The 19,391-nt window shown below is 42.9% G+C and overlaps 1 protein-coding gene across 1 annotated transcript in view; it reads left to right on the top strand.

Annotated features, from left to right (window-relative positions):
* The window catches only part of LOC126349718 (kinesin-like protein KIF12), a 568,557-nt gene that overhangs the window by 291,767 nt on the left and 257,399 nt on the right, over positions 1–19,391 (top strand). Inside the window, exons 5-6 of the mRNA XM_050002454.1 lie at positions 2,738–2,962; positions 12,233–12,373. Coding sequence (XP_049858411.1) covers positions 2,738–2,962; positions 12,233–12,373 — 366 coding nt within the window. The remainder of the gene's footprint in view (positions 1–2,737; positions 2,963–12,232; positions 12,374–19,391) is intronic.

Consider the following 19,391-nt stretch of genomic DNA (forward strand, 5'->3'; position numbering starts at 1 on the left):
CTGCTGCAGCAAAAATGCGATTCATTCGACATGAGGCAAGTTACTAGTGATCCATGATGAAACCTCAGTGGCGCTGCGCCCACTGCAAACATAACTGACGATGTCGTTCGATCACCACAGGAACACGTAGGGGTCGTGTGACGTGGAACTTCAGATTCAACAATGGCGTTTGAAAGGTGTGCTCCGAAATAGTTGTGCCTTCTTCAGTGTTGCACCCTGCCATCACATCTGCCACAGATAAATGCCTCTTCTGGATTACACAGTGTGGGATTCTTCGATCTCTACGTTTTGTGATGAGACACCGTCGTCCAATATCATACGGTCAAATCGTTATTTCACCAGTTTTCAACCACTTTCCACAGGCGCTCGCGACAATTCTACGCCAACTGGCGACCACATTTGCCGTTCCAGAGACTCTCGTTTGCAGCCGCATGGCCGTAACAATGTGGCCTTTGTCAAAACCTCTCATATTAGTGGATTTCCGCAATTGCGGCCCGTATCTTCGCTCTGTAATGACTGCCAATTCGCCTCTCTTCCATTTACATTCTTTCCTTTCTGCGTCACGTGCCGGCTACACCACAAGGAGGCATTCAACTTCGCGGTCGGCAGTGGTCATAATGTTTTGTCTCATCAGTGTATTTCTGCGGTGGAAAACAGAGGGGAGATCACGGAGCATGCCTAAGATATATTTGTTTTAAATTGGCTTTCCTTCAAGATTTACTTTAGAGAATTACGAATTATTGTGATAAATGTGCAAGCTCTTATTAAGTTTAAATTAGTTGTTCTTTGATGACTGTTTCTTAATTGGGAGTACTCTTTAACTGTGAGGATTGGTTATCATTTAAATTATTACATAGATTCCGAAAATATCGATCATGTAAATCCAACTCACATTTTGCTCACATGACATACTGAAAGCTTTGGATCAAGGGAGTGAGGCAGAGGCAATATTTCTTGATTTCCGAAAAGCATTTCTCTCAATACCACGTACCACACCTAAGCTTATTATCAAAGGTACGGACATATGCAATATCAAGTGAAATTTGTCAATGGATTGAGAACGTTTTGGTGGGAAGGACGCATTATGTTTCCTTAGATGGGGAGTCATTATCAGATGTAGAAGTGACTTCGGGTGTCCCCTAGCACAGGATATTAGAACCCTTGCTGTTCATGTTTTGTATTAATGACCTTGCGAACAATATTATAGTAACATCAGATTTTTGATGATGATGCAGTTATCTATAATGAAGTCCTGTCTGAAAGAACCTGAATAAATATTCAGTCAGATCTTGATGGAATTTCAAAGTGTTGCAAAGATTTACAACTTGCTTTAGATGTTCGGATATGTAAAGCTGTGTATTTCATAAAACGAAAAAATGTAGTACCTACGACTATAACATTAGAGAATCACAGATGGGATCCACCAACTCATACAAATACCTGGGTGTAACGCTTTGTAGGGATATGAAATGGAAGGATCATATAGGCTCAGTCGGTGAAGCAGACGGCAGACATCGGTTTATTTTTAGAATACTGGGGGAGTGCAATCAGTCTGCAAAGGAATTTGCTTTGAAAGTCACTCGTACTCAAGTGTGTGGGACTCGTACCAAAAAGTACCAAAAGGGGATACAGAGAAGGGTAGCACGAATGGTCATAGGCTTGTTTGACCAGTAAGAGAGTGTCACGGAGATGCTGAAGAAACTGAACAGGTAGACTCTTGAAGATAGACGCAAAATATCCCAGAAAGTCTGCCAACAAAGTTCCAAGAACCGGCTTTAAATGATAAATCCAGGAATATACTACAACGTGTAAGTATCGCTCACTTAGGGGCCCTGAGGACAAGGTTAGAGCCGGTCGCGGTGGTCTCGCGGTTCTAGGCGCGCAGTCCGGAATCGTGCGGCTGCTAGGGTCGCAGGTTCGAATCCTGCCTCGGGCATGGATGTGTGTGATGTTCTTAGGTTAGTTAGGTTTAAGTAGTTCTAAGTTCTAGGGGACTACTGACCACAGCAATTGAGTCCCATAGTGCTCAGAGCCATTTGAAACATTTTTTGACAAGGTTATAATAATTACAGTGGACAAAAAAATGGCTCTGAGCACTATGGGACTTAACATCTGACGTCATCAGTCCCCTAGGACTTAGAACTACTTAAACCTAAATAACATAAGGACATCACACACACCCATGCCCGAGGCAGGATTCGAACCTGCGACCGTAGCGGTCGCGCTGTTCCAGACTGTAGCGCCTAGAACCGCTCGGCCACCCCAGCCGGCTACAGTACACAGAGAGGTATTCAAACAATCATTCTCCCCACGCTCCATACGTTAATAGAACGGGACGTACCCTCTCCCATTCACCTGACTGTGGTTTGCGGAATATGGATGTAGATGTGGTTGTAGAAAAGTGCAACCTGTATATAAAATTAGCTCAGCCTACGGTACCATTTCTCGATGACAAGTTTGATATATTGAGCTGGTGTTTTATTATTCTACCCTTGGCCAGTGGGGATTTCAGTATCCAGTATTTTTATTTGTCTTAGAGCTTTTTTAAGTTCTACAAGGCTTATTATTTCATTCGCAGCCTAAGCTCATACACGTGCGACACAAAGACGCACGTGTGATTAAATTTTTTCTTCGGTAGTTTACACGAGTCTGTAGTGTACTTTACAGTTGTTGCGTTACCTGAGAGACTGTTGTCGAGAAAATAGAGTCCCGTCCCCAGCAAGGATCGTGTTGGCAGCTGAACGCGCTGGAGTGCGCGGCGGCTCTGGGTGGCAGCGTGCGGCCCAAGGTGTTCTCGTACAACGCCGTGTTCGAGCCGGCGGCCACGCAGGAGGACGTGCTGCAGTACTCGGGCGTGACGCGCCTCATCGACATGGCCGTCGACGGCTACAGCTGCACCTGCTTCTGCTACGGACAGACCGGCTCCGGCAAGACGCACACCCTCACCGGGCCTCCCGGACTCGTGAGTACAGCTTCGCTTACTTTTGTGAAGCGCAGTAGTTTGTTACTCGTTCCATAGATCATCTGAACCATTATTTTAACGAAATGATATTGAACGAATCAGGTTACAAGATATGTATGCGGGATTAGTGTTAACATTAATGATGCAGTATTTTATTTTTAGTCCTACTCATGCAAATCCACTTGAACAAAATTTGTTTTCATTTTTTATTTTATTTTTGTAGGCCGCCTGTTTTTAAACAGAAAGTCATCCATGAAACAGAAGGATTTATCTAGGTGAAAGAAATTACTTTGCCTTAGATTTAAATGGAATTTGCAACTAACTAAAGTAGTACTGGCATCAGTAGACGCAGTGGTTGCAGAGGTGGAATTATACAAGCCTGTAGGTGTTCTTGATACCTGTCACTGAAGGTAAAATCTTCCGGGCCATTTTCAAGGGCAGATACACTATGTGATCAAAAGTATCCGGAAACATAGCTGAAAATGACTTACAAGTTCGTGGCGCCCTCCATCGGTAACGCTGGAATTCAGTATGGTGTTCGCCCACCCTTAGCCTTGACGACAGCAAGGCATACGTTCAACCAGGTACTGGAAAGCTTCTTGGGGAATGGCAGCTCATTCTTCACGGTGTGCTGCACTGAGGAGAGGTATCGATGTCGGTCGGTGAGACCTGGCACGAAGTCGGCGTTCAAGAACATACCAAAGGTGATCTATAGGATTCAGGTCAAGACTCTGTGCAGGTCTGTCCATTACAGGGATGTTATTATCGTGTAACCATTCCCTCAAAGGCCGTGCATCATGAACAGGTGCTCGATCGCGTTGAAAGATGCAGTTGCCATCCTCGAATTGCTCTTCAACAACGGGAAGCAAGAAGGTGCTTGAAACATCAATGTAAGCCTGTGCTCTGACAGTGCCACGCGAAACAACAAGGGGTGAAAGCCCCCTCCATGAAAAACTCGACCACACCATAACACCACCGCCTCCGACTTTTACTGTTGGAACCACTCACGCTCGCAGATGACGTTCACCGGGCATTCGCCATACCGATACCCTGCCATCGGTTCGCCACCTTGTGTACCGTGCTTCGTCACTACATACTACATTTTTCCACTGTTCAGTTGTCCAGTGTTTACGCTCCTTACACCAAGCGAGGCGTCGTTTGGCATTTCCAGGCGTGATGTGTGGCTTATGAACAGCCGCTCGCCCATGAAATCCTAGTTTTCTCACCTCACGACTAACAGTCATAGTACTTGCAGTGGATCCTCATGCAGTTTGCAATTCCCGTTTCATGCTCTGGATAGCTGTCTGCCTGTTACACATTGCGGCCCTGTTCAACTCTCGGCGGTATCTGTCAGTCAGCAGACGAGGTCGGCATGTACGCTTTTGTGCTGTACTTGTCCCTTCACGTCTTCGCTTTACTATCACATTGGAAACAGTGGACCTAGGGATGTTTATGAGCGTGGAAATGTCGCGTACAGACGTACGATACAATTGGCACCCAATCACCTAACCAAGTTTGAAGTCTGTGAGTTCCTCGGAGCGCTCCGTTCTGCTCTTTAACGATGTTTAATAACTACTGAGGTCGCTGATATGGAGTACGTGGCAGTAGGGGGCAGCACAATGCACCTAATATGAAGAATGTATGTTTTTAGGGATGTCCGGATACTTTTGGGCACATAGTGTATATACAGGGTGTTACTAAAAGCTACGGCCAAACTTTCAAGAAACATTCCTCACAAACAAATAAAGAAAAGATGTTATGTAGACATGTGTCCGGAAACGCTTAATTTCCATGTTAGAGCTCATTTTAGTTTCGTCCACCTACGCTCAATGGAGCACGTTATCATGATTTCATACGGCATACTCTACCTGTGCTGCTAGAACATGTGCCTTTACAAGTACGATACAACATGTGGTTCATGCACGATGGAGCTCCTGCACATTTCAGTCGAAGTGTTCGTACGCTTCTCAACAACACATTCGGTGACCGATGGATTGGTAGAGGCGGACCAATTCCATGGCCTCCACGCTCTCCTGACCTCAACCCTCTTGACTTTCATTTATGGGGGCATTTGAAAGCTCTTGTCTACGCAACCCCGTTACCAAATGTAGAGACTCTTCGCTCGTATTGTGGACGGCTGTGATACAATACGCCATTCTCCAGGGCTGCATCAGTGCATCAGGGATTCCATGCGACGGAGGGTGGATGCATGTATCCTCGCTAACGGAGGACATTTTGAACATTTCCTGTAACAAAGTGTTTGAAGTCACGCTGGTTCGTTGTGTTGCTGTGTGTTTTCATGATTAGTGTGATTTGAAGAGAAGTAATAAAATGAGGTCTAACATGGAAATTAAGCGTTTCCGGACACATGTCAACATAACATATTTTCTTTCTTTGTGTGTGAGGAATGTTTGCTGAAAATTTGGCCGTACCTTTTTGTAACACCCTGTATATAACGGTTTGGCTCTGGTTTTGTAATATCTTTTCAATGTTACGTCTTTATGTATATTGCCTGCTTTTGGTTTAGTATGCTCTTTGTAGATTTTAGTACTATATCTGGGTCGAAATTATTTTTCTCTGTGCTACGTATTGTAGTGTTGTAATTTCATTTTTATTGGTTTTTTCTTTCAGTGGTAGATTTATGATTCTATCAAACGTTGATTTAAAGTGTGCATGTTTGTGCGATCTTTAATTGTACGTTTTTTGCAAATTTCAAACTGATATTCATTATTATCATTGGTTAGTTTTAGGTCCGTGTAGGATATCTGGGATAAGATTCACGAATGACATTTTATCATCAGTAAAAGTTAGAAAGAATAGCATGACTAGTTAAAATGAATGAGCAATTTAATTAGCATACAGTATGGATCGAGAGTAAACTAAAGAAAAGGGAAGGTAATGGGGAGTAGTAGAAATGAGGTTGGCGATAAACTCAGAACCAAAATTTAGGACTACGAAGTAGAATTTTGTAACGTTGGATGACAACTAAAACATTATTGATGAGAAAAGGAATACATAAAATGCATACTAATACAAAGGAAAAGAAGACCCAGTAGTACCTAACGTAGTATCTAATTTGAGGGTGAAAGTTTTGAGGATGTTCTTTCCTAGCACAGAAATATATTGAAGAGAATCATGGACTTTGGGAAAAGTATAAAAGAAGAGAAATGTGGTGCTATGGAAGTATGTGGAAATTACGTAGAATGATAGGACATGACACGGTTCTCCGCAGAATTGTCAAAGAGAATATCACTGACAGGAACAAGGGACGGAGTTACAGTGCATGTGTTAACTCCCCTTGAGGGAATGTAGACAGTAGAAGCTGTAGGGAAAGACAGAGACTGGAGTACATAGAACAGATTTTTTGTATACAAGCGCTAATCTAAGAGAAGAAATTGGCGCAGGAGAGAAATTCGTGTCGGGCCACATCAAAACCGCCAGAATACTGATGACGCAAAAAAAAAAAAATCGTCACCCTCTTCTCAAGACTAGATGCTTAGATCCCTCTGTTAGGATTCCCCTCCGATATCTTAATGAGGTTCCCAAATTTTGATACTATAAGCTGCGGGTACAAAGTCGCTTGAGAGATTTCAAATATTTATGATACAGTTAGAGGATTTTGATACTGTTAATCACGTGACTGATGCAGTTTCTGAAGAAACAAAGTGTGAATAAACGAATATTAAGCAAGGGATATAAAGTCGCTTTAGTAATGGCAAAGAGAACCAGGAACTGAGACCAGGGAGAAGGGAACCATCTGCACAATCGGATGTGGAGTAATACGTTGATGCAACAAAAGTCATGGGACAGCGATATGCACATATAAATATGGCGGCAGCATCAAGTACGCAAGGTATGAAAGGGCAATGCATTGGCGGAGCTGTCATTTGTACTCAGGCGATTCTCGTGAAAAGGTTTCTGACGGGAATTAACAGTTGGAGCTAGACGCACGGGACGTTCCCATTCGGAAACTATTAGGGAATTCAATATTCCAAGATCCATAGCGTTAAGAGTGTGCCTAGAATACGAAATTTTGGGCGTTACTGCTCACCACGGGCAAAGCAGATACCGATGGCTTTCACTTAACGACTGAGTGGAGAGGCATTTGCTTGAAGTCTTCAGTGCTAACAGACAAGCATCACTGCGTGAAATAAATCAGTGTGAGACGTACGACGAACGTATCCGTTAGGACAGTGCGGTGAAATGTGGCATTAATGGACTGTGGTAGCGGACGGCTGACGCGAGTGCCTTTGCTAAAAGTACGACGTCGCCTGCAGCGTCTCCCCTGGTCTCGTGTCCATATCGCTTGGACCTAGACGACGGAATATCGCGCCTTGGTCAGATGATTCCCGATTTAATTTTGTAAAAGCTGATGGTATGATCCTAGTGTGGCAGAGACCCCACGAAGCCATGGATCTAAGTCGTCAACAAGGCACTGTGCAAGCTTGTGGTAGCTCCACAATGCTGTGAGCTGGGTTTACATGGAATGGACTGTGTCCTCCGGTCCAACTGCACTGATCATTGACTGTAAATGGATATGTTCGTTTACTTGGAGATCATTTCAGCCATTCAACGGTCACCAAACCAAAATTTTTCACAATTTGCTTGAAGAACATTCTAGACAGTTCGAGCGACTGATTTGGTCACCCAGATCGCCCGACATGAATCCCATAGAACATTTATGGAACATAATCGAGGGGGAGTTTCGTGCACAAAATACTACACTCCCAACACCTTCGCAGTTATGGACGGCTGTAGAGGCAGCATGGTTCAGTATTTCTGCAGAGAACTTCCAACGACTTGTTGAGTCCATGCCACGTCGTTTTGTAGCACTACAGCGGGCTAACTCAGGCTCGACACGATATTAGGAGGGATCCCATCAGTTTTTTCACCCCAGTGGAAAAGTTTTTGGGTAGCTGAACGAGACGGTACGGCCTGTTTGAGTCAAGATATGTTTATATCGCGAGAGCAAATTGCGGAACACCGTCTTGTAGATGTTTCTGAGCTTGTGTAGTAGAAACAATGATTGCAGTCAGATAGGGCGGTATGTTGCTCACTTATTAGGATCAGAGATATTACCTGTATCGAACACGTTGCAAACTATATTAGTTGTAACAGGAATCGTTTGGACAGTATTCTCTACTCGCGTTCTATGAAGACACTTCGCGAGGTGGCTCATGGGAGTTGCAGAACGGAAAGAAGTCGAACGACTTCGATCGGTATTGACTACCTTTTTGCCGCTGCCAACTTCAGTTAGTAGACAGTACCGAGTGTAGTGACACGTGGAATTAACGGCCCTTAAAATATTAAGTGCAGCTGAGTTTGGAATCGCTTTGACACACTAGAGACATCGAGTTAAGTGTTTTCCGCTAGCTAACGTTAGCAGCGGCCGTAAAGCCGACGGTATTGATCAAAGACAATCGATTTCTACTTCTCTAACGTCTTCCATCAGCTATCTCACCGAAAGTCTCCTTAGAGTACGCGTATAGTCTGTAGCAAGTAGAATTTTGCTGCGTACGTGAATCTAGGAGTAGTAGCAGCAGTAATAATAATCTTAGTTGATGCAGTGCCGAAAGATGACTGATGACGGCACAGGCGAGATATGAACGTAACGCAGAATAAAAACAGATTATGATGTAAAAGGAGATGAAGGGTTCTTTTTCTGAACCACGAGTGGAGAACCGACTGTGAAAGATGACTGATACCACCAGGAAAATCACAGAGTAGCGTAACGTTGGTGTGGTAGGAACAAAAGTGGAAAAGTATAATAGTTTGTTTAGCAAATAACATCTAAAGAAGTTTTAACTCTACAGAAGGGTATGTTCTGCGTTAAAACTTCCTGATTACACTGAGGCACTCAGGTGACAAAAGACATGGGATATCTCCTAATGTAGCGTCGGATATCCTTTTGCCGGTATAGAGTCGCAACTCTACGTGAGATAGACTCATTAAGTCGTTGGAAGTCCCCTGCACAAATACTACCCCATGCCACCTCCATAGTCGTCCATAACTGCGGAAGTGTTGGTGATGTTAGGTTTTGTGCATGAACTAACCGCTCGATTATGTTCGATGGGACTCATGTCGGACGATATGGATGGCCAAATCATTCGTTCGAGTTGTCCAGAATGTTCTTCAAACCAGTCGCGAACAGCTGTGGCCCAGTGACATAGCGCATTGTCATCCACAAAAATTCCATCTCCTATTTGGGAACATGAAGCCCATGAGCGGCTGAAAATGGTCTCCAAGTAGTCCAACATAACCATTTCCAATCATAGGACCCAGTCCAATCCATGTAAACACAGCTCACGCCATTATGGATCCACCAACAGCTTACACGGTGCCTGTTGATAACCTACATCCACATCTACATAGATACTCTGCAAATCACATTTAAGTGCCTGGCAGAGGGTTCATCGAACAACCTTCACAATTCTCTATTATTCCATTCTAGTATAGCGCGCGGAAAGAATGAACACCTATATCTTTCCGTGCGAGCTCCGATTTCTCTTATTTTATCTTGGTGATCGTTCCTCCCTATGTAAGTCGGTGTCAACAAAATATTTTCGCATTCGGAGGAGAAAGTTGATGATTGAAATTTCTGGGTCCATGGCTTCGTGGGGTCGAACTCAACCATCAACTGCTACCAACTGAAATTGGGACGGTTTTCTAGTCGTCTAGGGTACAACCGACATGGTCTCGAGACCAGGAGAGGAGCCAGAGGCGATGTCGTGCTGTTAGCAAAAGCAAACGCGTCGGTTATCTGCTAGCATAGTCCATTAACGCCAAATTTCGCTGCACCGTCCCTGATTGATTTCTGTAATTATTTCGCTCAGTGTTGCTCGTCTTTTAGCACTTACAACTCTAAGCAGCGCTGCGGCTCCCAGTCCTTAAGTGAAAGCCGTTCCCTACTGCGTTGTTCGTGGTAAGACATAAGACCTGAAATTTGGTGTCCAGGGCACAATCTTGACACTATGGATTTCGGAGTATTGCAGTCCCTAATGATTTACGAAATGGACTATCCAATGAGCTCCAAGTACCGTTCCAAGTTCGAAGTCTGTTAATTGCTGTTGTGCGTCCATACCGCTTCAGAAATCTTTTTACATGAATCACCTGAGTACGAATGAGAGCTCTACTAATGCACTAGCATCGCGTACCTTGTGTACGCCGTACTATCGCCATTAGTAGATTTGCTAACCCATGACTTTTTTCACATCAGTGTATTTAAACTGTGTGTCGGTCTAGTACTCTAATCCGGTCGTTTGCCACCCGAACGCAATGCTCTTGCCGACTAAACTTCCCAGGAACGACTCACGAACTGACCTGACAGCTGCCACTGACGCGGGATTGCTGGTAAGAACATTACTCGTAAAAAGCAAGCGGCTGAATTCGAGTAGCGGTATGTCACCAAGTTTTAATGTGTCAGGAAACGACAACTGTCAGTACAGACAGGAACGGTCAATTTTTATCACCAACATAAACTGTAAACAAATGAATAATCAGTCAAGAAAGGTCCTCTGCTAACACTTTTAAGCTGTATGGAAACAATGACGCATTTCTGTACCATTGTCCGTTGATTTGTTAGAAGTGGCACAAACATTTCCAGTTTTCAGATACATTTGTGTTTAGGATTCGGAAGAGGTATATTTCTGTAGAAGATATGACAACTAGAAAGAGAGTATGTTTTTGGACATTAATTTTTTAACGTTTCGCTGTATCATTAAATAGTACTTTTTAAGTTATCTCAAGTTACAAGCTAGTTTTCGGGGCACGAAGGTAATGTACTGATCTCTCCGTCATCACCAGCAACTCAGCTGGATCGCCAGGGTAAGTTCACAGAGGACATCCTTAAACTACGCGCTGAACAGACTGCTCTTCAACGCCCAGTCACAATTTGGAGAAGATATTTTCTTCTTCTCGTGCAGAGAATCAGCACACTTGCCAGTACTGTTAGAAACCGAACAGATCTTGCACGGCACCCTAAATTGTTCTGTCGTAGCATTAATCGGCGATTTGTGTCCCAGATAATCATTATCATAAAAGCCGTTGGTAACTAACATCACTACAGCTTCCAGGGATTGGTGACGAGGGCAAAGCATTCCTTTACTGAATGCTGGAATGTCTCCGTAACAGGAATTTGATGATTTTACTATAGTGTTTTTGTACTCCCTTACAAGTGCACTTTCCCGCCACGGGGATGGAGTTGGTACGTGTCTCAGTACGGGTAACGAGGAAGAAGATGTAGTTATGATTATGCCACTTATAAGACGCATGGCATGGTTGAGCTGTGTGTCAGTAAGTGTCGTGTGAGTACTAGACATCCGAAAGGAGGAGAAAAATTCCGTAACAGGGTAAAACGGTGCTCTGAGACTGGCGATACAGGTGATATCCATGATGTGCCACAGAGTTTCTGGTAAACGTTATTTCGAATATCGATTTTGGCAGCTGTTCTTAATAGATGTTGTTTGTAACTGAGCGTTCTATCAAGCGAAACTTCTAGGTCTTTAGCGTTTCTGTCTGAGTAGCCTTCCACCAAAGTACACCTTCAGCTTTTTGTTGGTTACCTTGTTGCTTAGTTGAAACGTTGAAACTTCTGTAAATGTGAGCAGAGTTTAGGGAATGAAAAGAAATTTCGTAAAATAGTGAACGCGATTAAAGCAGGTAACTTAATGTTAGATCATCTCCTTGTTAGGTGAACTTTGCTATGCAGTATTAGTTTTATTCTGAACAGAATATCTACAACATGTCGAAGCTAGTTATCGGAATGATAAAGCAATATGGTGTGTGTCTCAAACATTGATTCTTTGCGTTATACTAACAGTACTTACGGTTTCCCTAAGGCTTCACTTATTAAAAGTTAGGCATGTAATTCAAACTAACAATTATGATGATGGTTACGCGATTTTGAGTATCGTGCTTTTAAATTTATCAAAAGCCAATTTTAAGTGGGTTATTACACTGAAATTATGGTAACGCAAAATGGAAACTTCTGCTCGAAGTATGGGGGGAGGTGATTATGAGCTTTAGGGTTCGTAAAGAAGCACAGAAATGTCAAGAAAATGCTCTCGCAAATTAGTTTTCTTTGCGAGAGTTTGTGATTTTTTTTTGTGTGTGTGTGGTGATGCTATTAACCTGCTCACTCAACTCAAACGGGAATCTCTAAAATAAAACATAAAACTCAATCACTAAAACTGAAAAACAGGTAGGAGTTCCAAATACTGGCTTATTTTTATTTACGCTGGGTGCAGTTTTTGAATTCTGCATGTTGCGCAGTTCGACCAGCGGCCCAACCCGTATTCGGAGGACCACGGGCTGGTGTTCCGGTCGTTCGTGCACCTCTTCAAGCTGCTGCAGGAGCGCCGCGACTGCCACTTCGTTCTCAAGGCTTCCTTCCTCGAGATATACAACGAAAAGGTACGTCACCGATCCCTATAGGCTCTGAAGCCGAACGATGTTAGTTGCTACTAACTCTGCTTGTGCGTTATTTTAAAGTGTAGTAATGTATATTCTATACGTAACTAAAATAATTACCTTGCCACTACTAGTTCTTAGCAGTTTCCTCTCTAGTGTCCGTACATGTTGTCTTCTCCTGCACTCTACTGGAGTTCTTAGGAATACGTGTTTGCTGGACTGTGTTGTAAAGAGAAAGAAACCCTGTGGACTGTACAAAAGAATGGTGGATATCGCCATTTCGATAATATTTTCTCAGCACTTGACTGTGTTTATAGTACTGGAATTAAAAAAAATGGTTCAAATGGCTCTGAGCACTATGGGACTTAACATCTATGGTCATCAGTCCCCTAGAACTTAGAACTACTTAAACCTAACTAACCTAAGGACATCACACAACACCCAGCCATCACGAGGCAGAGAAAATCCCTGACCCCGCCGGGAATCGAACCCGGGAACCCCGGCGTGGGAAGCAAGAACGCTACCGCACGACCACGAGATGCGGGCAGTACTGGAATAGGAAGAGCTTGAACACAGCTTCTGGTGGGAATACTTTAACATGGTGGCGAATTTCCGTGGGAAGCTGACCTAGTCGCACAATCTCACACCCAGTCGATGTAACGAAGCTGAGTGTTTCTCAGAAGAACTTCTACTTTTAAGAGATTCACATTTCTGCACTATCCGGATGACCAGTATTGGCGAATATGGCTGCGACCTGGGGAGATGTCCTATCCTTCCATCGTCTTGGACAGGAAGAAGGCTGTCACTCCCGGTGTCATGGCGTGGGGAGCCGTTGGGTAGGACAACAGGTCACGGCTGATATGTGTACTCGGACTCCGGCGGTACAACGATACGTTACGGGCATCCAGCGTCCTCATGAGTTACTTTTTACGTGACAGTATCGTGGTGCCACTTTTCAACGGGACAATGCTCGTCCGCAAATGGCACGTGTCTCTATGAACAGTCTGCGTGATGCTGAAGTAATCCTGTGGTCAATAGGATTCTCAGATCTGGGTCCCGTAGATGTTTGGGACCAGCTCAGACATCGACTCCTGCCAGTGCCAGGATATCAAGGAGCGATTACAACAGTAGTGGGCCAGCTTTCCTCTGGAGGAGGGGCACCGGGTTTATGATACCCTTCCCAACCAAATCAGTGCCTGCATCCAAGGCAGAGTGGATGCAACTTCAAACGGATATATGGACTTATTGTGTTGAATCGTATTATTTTTTTCATTCTTTTCTTTTCTTGCATGTAAGCTGTATGTACACTGAATGGGTTACAGACAACGACAAATATAAGTTAACTAGTTAGTTTGTGGCCAGGATAATGTTTTGATATATCTCTATGAAATAAAATAAGAAAGTAATATAACCCAGTACTTTGTCCTCGATGGTGAGTGTTCATCGGAGGTGAGGGTATCATCAGGAGTGCCCCAGAGAAGTGTCGTAGGTCCACTGTTATTTTCTATCTACATAAATGATCTTTTGGATAGGGTGGATAGCAATGTGCGGCTGTTTGCTGATGATGCTGTGGTGTACGGGAAGATGTCGTCGTTGAGTGACTGTAGGAGGCTGCAAGATGATTTGGACAGGATTTGTGATTGGTGTAAAGAATGGCAGCTAACTCTAAATATAGATAAATGTAAATTAATGCAGATGAATAGGAAAAAGAATTTCGTAATGTTTGAATACTCCATTAGTAGTGTAGCGCTTGACACAGTCAAGTGGATTAAATATTGGGGCGTAACATTGCAGAGCGATATGAAGTGGGGCAAGCATGTAATGGCAGTTGTGGGGAAGGCGGATAGTCGTCTTCGGTTCATTGGTACAATTTTGGGAAGGTGTGGTTCATCTGTAAAGGAGACCGCTTATAAAACACTAATACGACCTATTCTTGAGTACTGCTCGAGCGTTTGGGATACCTATCAGGTTGGATTGAGGAGGACATAGAAGCAATTCAGAGGCGGGCTGCTAGGTTTGTTACTGGTAGGTTTGATCATCACGGAAGTGTTGTGGAAACCCTTGAGAAACTCGGGTGGGAGTTTCTGGAGGAAAGGAGGCGTTCTTTTCGTGACTCGCTACTGAGGAAATTTAGAGAACCAGCATTTGAGGCTGACTGCAGTACAATTTTACTGCCAACATATTTCACGTAAAGACCACAAAGACAAGGTAAGAGAGATTAGGGCTCGTACAGAGGCATATAGGCAGTCATTTTTCCCTCATTCTCTTTGGGAGTGGAACAGGGAGAGAAGATGCTAGTTGTGGTACGAGGTACCCGCCTCCAAGCACCGTATAGTGGATTGCGGAGTATCTATGTAGATGTAGATGTAGATGCAATACACTCTTCAATTTATTGATTCCTGTATCTTCACCCGTTTGTTTCTATAAGTGCTAGCGTGCGGACGTATGCGTGCGGACGTATCCGTCGTACCAGCATTGTTAAAAAATGTGTATCTCAATCGCACATTAAAAGTGTTAGAATAAGTTTTAGAAAGGCAAAATTTATTCTCACATTTGGGAGTCCATCTCTGTCTGTTCATCATTTCGCCCGCCTCCGAGATCCTGCATCATGAGGTTCGGCGCAGACAAGAGGAATTTCCTCGTGGAGCGGAGGAGCGATCCTGCATCGGCATAGTGATAATCAAGACTACACTCAATGGAATTCATGTGAACGCAAATTACGAATATTGACCTCGAATATATTGATATTGAAAGTCTATTGGTATTGGTATCAGGACTGAGCCGTCAGCAGCTGTTGGTATCGTCACACTGATACTTGATTTAAAACTGTCCACTATCCTTTCATGGTGTCGTGTACCTCGCTTCACTATTACTTTCACTTGTCCAGGATCGTCGCAAAAGTTTGTCTCGTCATAGTTCATAAAGTTGGAAGGAGGGACACCACTCAAGATCACTTCAAAGTTTTAAAAATAATCAATCACTGTTTCCCGGGTAACTGCGCCTTTCTTTCAATCATTCTTTCCAACCAATTTTTCCTATTATTCAAGCAATTATTATTGCCATTTTTCACTTTCCCACCTATATCACTATTCGTTATACTACAATGTTCTCTAGAAATCTGAGTTGATTTTTTAATGACTGTAACAGCGTAACATACCGTCTCAATACGTGAAAATTTGTTTCCTCCTCGCCTGCTGGGGACTATACTTTTTATTTTCAGGCAGTGTGTGTCACCAATACATCCATATCTGTACTCATGCAGCCGCCGTAGGGTGTGTGGAAGACGGTACACAGTGTGCCCATCGTTTTACCCCTAGTTGTTCCATTCTTGCCGCTCGTATACGCTCAACTTTCTGTAATTTCATCCAACTCTTTGCTCTGACTGGAACGTAGGCTCTCGAAATTATGAGTCAGGCTCTCCACGATACCCACCACATGATTTATAGCTTCTCTCATTATAATTTTTGTTGGGCTCTTCTGTGATGCTCTCACGCTGACTACACAAAAGCTTAACGAAGCGTGTAGCTCTCAACACAGGGGAAATATGTGGTATCCGTGGAGAGGCAACGATGATAACACTTTTGTTGTTAAAACGAAGATAATAAATTGTAAAATTCCTTTTTTAACATATCTGCATCTCTCTGGGCTGAGGTAAACCAATATGGAGGCAAAAGACAGCAAATCAGATCATCTCAAAATTCGTCGAAAACTGTTCGTGATGTTTCAGTTAGAATGGCAGGAAGCGCCTTTATGCAAACTGCGAAGACGTTACACCAGCAGACTGGAAAGATGTGGAAGGGGACTCCTGTGTTTTACTGCCATTGTAACTGCGAAACTGTGAGCTACACTGCTGTAAAGGTCGTAAATGAAGGAACAAAGCGAGTAAGTACATTAGAAGGATCGATAGAGCTCTTACAACTACTATAATTTCTCCGGGACATCGGCATTTTGCAGTGTCTGTTAGGCGCTGAACGGCGTATTGTGTAACAGCTGTCTTTTGTGACTCCGTAAAACAGCACTGTTATGTTTCTCGTATCCTGAGACCCATCACCACCTAGAATTACGCGGCTGGGTAACCAGCTCCTATAGAACGGCCCACTGTAAGCATCAGAATCTTTTCCTTCTACAAAGAAGCTACACCGAAAACGTACCAGAGTATTTATAGTAAGTTTTTTATGGGTGTTTAATCTACGTATAATGCAGCCAAAGCTTACGTAAGTGGTAATTGTCAGATCTGATATTTACAGCAAAAATTGTACAGAATATATCTGTGAAAAATGCATTTAATTACATGTGGAGGAAAAGTTCCATGATGGTTGTGTGAGTCGTATTTTTTGGTGTGAGGATGATTGTAGCACTAATGGGAAGCCGATGATTCCACTTTCTCGATCCCTTACGCGTAAAAAATTCTCCAAAGATACATTCATGTCCCCGATTCCTAATGATCGGATTCGGTAAACTTTTGTCCATGACATGAGTACGATCGGCGCATATCTACCCAGCACATTTACATACCACGGAAGTACTATATTCTGATAAATGTGATCAGAATTACAGTGTTGAGTCTGATATAAACGACAACATATTACAATGTACAATGTTCAGTCAACAGAGTATACAATTCAGCAAGAGGGTAATATCACTCTCCCTATGAGCGTCGTCTCACTTACACAGTTTTCAAGGGAAAAGTCGCCAAAGAGTCGTAAAGGTACTAAAAGAGTCAGGAATACACATTTGAGATGAGCACGGGCATAGGAACAACGTTTCTGTACAATACTGTGGACACCAAGCAAGTGATGCATATGTGTTAATAAACAATGTCGATTTATTCAGTAGTGTTGATTCCTTGCTTTTCCATCGAAACAGTTTACGAGTGTCGGAGTTTTATAATTGTCAGGTTTGTATTTCAAGTTCCTCGGTGCTTCTCTCTCCTAGTTTCCCCTCCATGCTTGGCAACATCGTTGCTGTCTACTGACGTCAAACAGCATCTACAAAGGTGTGCCGAAAACTAAAGTTTTCGAATTTTTTATATGAAAACTCGTAAATCTTTCGAATAAAAGAAATGTTATTAACATTCTACATCTTTATTCTCCGTTTCTTCATATTTATTGCTCAAAATAGTCAGCCTGGCGATGGACACATTTCTCCCAACGAAAGACCAGTTTGTTGATACTGTCACTGTATACTGCTTGATTTTGTTGACGGAATCACAGCCTTACCACTCGTTGTACCACTTCATCAAAGACCTTAAAGGGTGTTCTTTAACATTTCGAAAAAGATGAAAATCAGATGAGGCCAAATCTGGACAGTGTGCAGGATGATCGATGAGAGAACCCGAGGCGTCGGAATGTTGCAGAAGTCGCATTGCCTGCGTGTGATCTGTGATTGTAACTCTGAAGGAGAGGGTGTTCCATATGTGGACGAACACCTCGAATTCGGAACTCGTTTACAGCCCGCTGTTCCTCACGGACTAACATACAGTAGTTACGTCACACACCAGAATGTTGTACGCTACATTCCGGAACCGTTCCTCGATGGTAGGTTGGAAATATGTAGACATGATGAGTGAAGTTTAATAACGTTTGTTTCATTCAAAAACCTTCAAGAGTTTTCATGTAAAAAATTCGGAGGAAATACTTTTCATCACGCCCTCGTAGTATCAAAATCTGCTCTTCCCTGTGTTCCCGCGAATGAAACCTCCAATTGCCTGTATTAGAAGGCCGTCTCGTCTCAGATTACGTCCTCTCCTGTTTTGCTTCCTGTTCTTCACTGACAGCTACTTCTTCCGATCTCCAACACTTCTCAGCACCTTCTCATTCCTATCACTCCAGCTGATCTCCATTCTGTGCCATTTGTGCATTTCACAAGCTTCAATTCTTCTCTCGTCCTCCTTTCTCAATGTTCGCGCTTCTACTCTATACAATATTACAACTGTGTAATGTCTATTTTATTTTATTTTTTTAAATCTCTAAAGACATGAAATTTTTTTCGTGGTTGTCACTGTACTGAGGTGATAGTCTTACGGCAAGAAGCGCTAAAGGCCGCGCCAAGGAAAAAAACTTAACCTGTTTTTTTTTGTCTCTGCAACACCGGAGTGGTTTCCTGGGAAAACCACTCCTTTCTTAGTTTACGGCATAACCAGATGTACGCACATGGTGGTCGGTTTAGTGTCGCACAAAAGTTGTTGCAACGAGGCGCTCCACATCACTTGTGTGACACGAAAAGACGTTAATTTGGAATGCAATGATTTTAGTCATCTTGTTGATCACCAATAATAAGCAGTGACTTGCAACACTTCAAGGAAACTGTACTGTGTTACCTTAACTCACGATTATGTAATACGTTTAAAAAATCCTGAATCGTGACAGAAACTGTTTATCATTCTTTCCTTATTACTCTGCAAATGATTGCATCGCAGAATAATGCAGTAATAACTTTCATTAATGGCAACAACTGTTTTTCAGTAGTGATGTCACTTACACGTACACACATATCTACAAAATGCAACATAAAATTATAAATTATTGACTACAAGAAACCCAGCATATTTTTGTCACAGAAAATAAATTTCTCTTTAAGTCACTTTTAATTTTAAGTGACTGTCTGCAGTAATGGTGCAATACTATATGACCAGCTATAGTTACTACTGCCTTTTATTGCAATAATCCCTCGATTGAAAATGAACTGTAATTTTAATTAGATTTATCTTATTTTAATTTTTTCTTTCACCTGTGACTTTCTCAGAATTTTTGATCAAAGGGCAAGACTCTGCTGATGGCTAACGACTCAGGTCAATGAAGTTTCGACAAGTTTTATCTTTGACTAAACACACTATAATGTTGCAAGACGTTACTAAAACGCTCGCATGCCTATTACTGGATGTTACTTTGCCGTGCGTTGCTTCTGGTGCGAAGTACTGCTTATTATGAGATCCATTATTAGCAACAGGCTCTTCTTGATTAGTGACCAACTCGGATAGATTTGGGTCACACAGTCCTCTTCATTACTTCCAAAATCTTCT

The sequence above is a fragment of the Schistocerca gregaria genome, chromosome 1 (assembly GCF_023897955.1).
Source record: "Schistocerca gregaria isolate iqSchGreg1 chromosome 1, iqSchGreg1.2, whole genome shotgun sequence".
In the NCBI taxonomy this organism is placed as follows: Eukaryota; Metazoa; Arthropoda; class Insecta; order Orthoptera; family Acrididae; genus Schistocerca; species Schistocerca gregaria.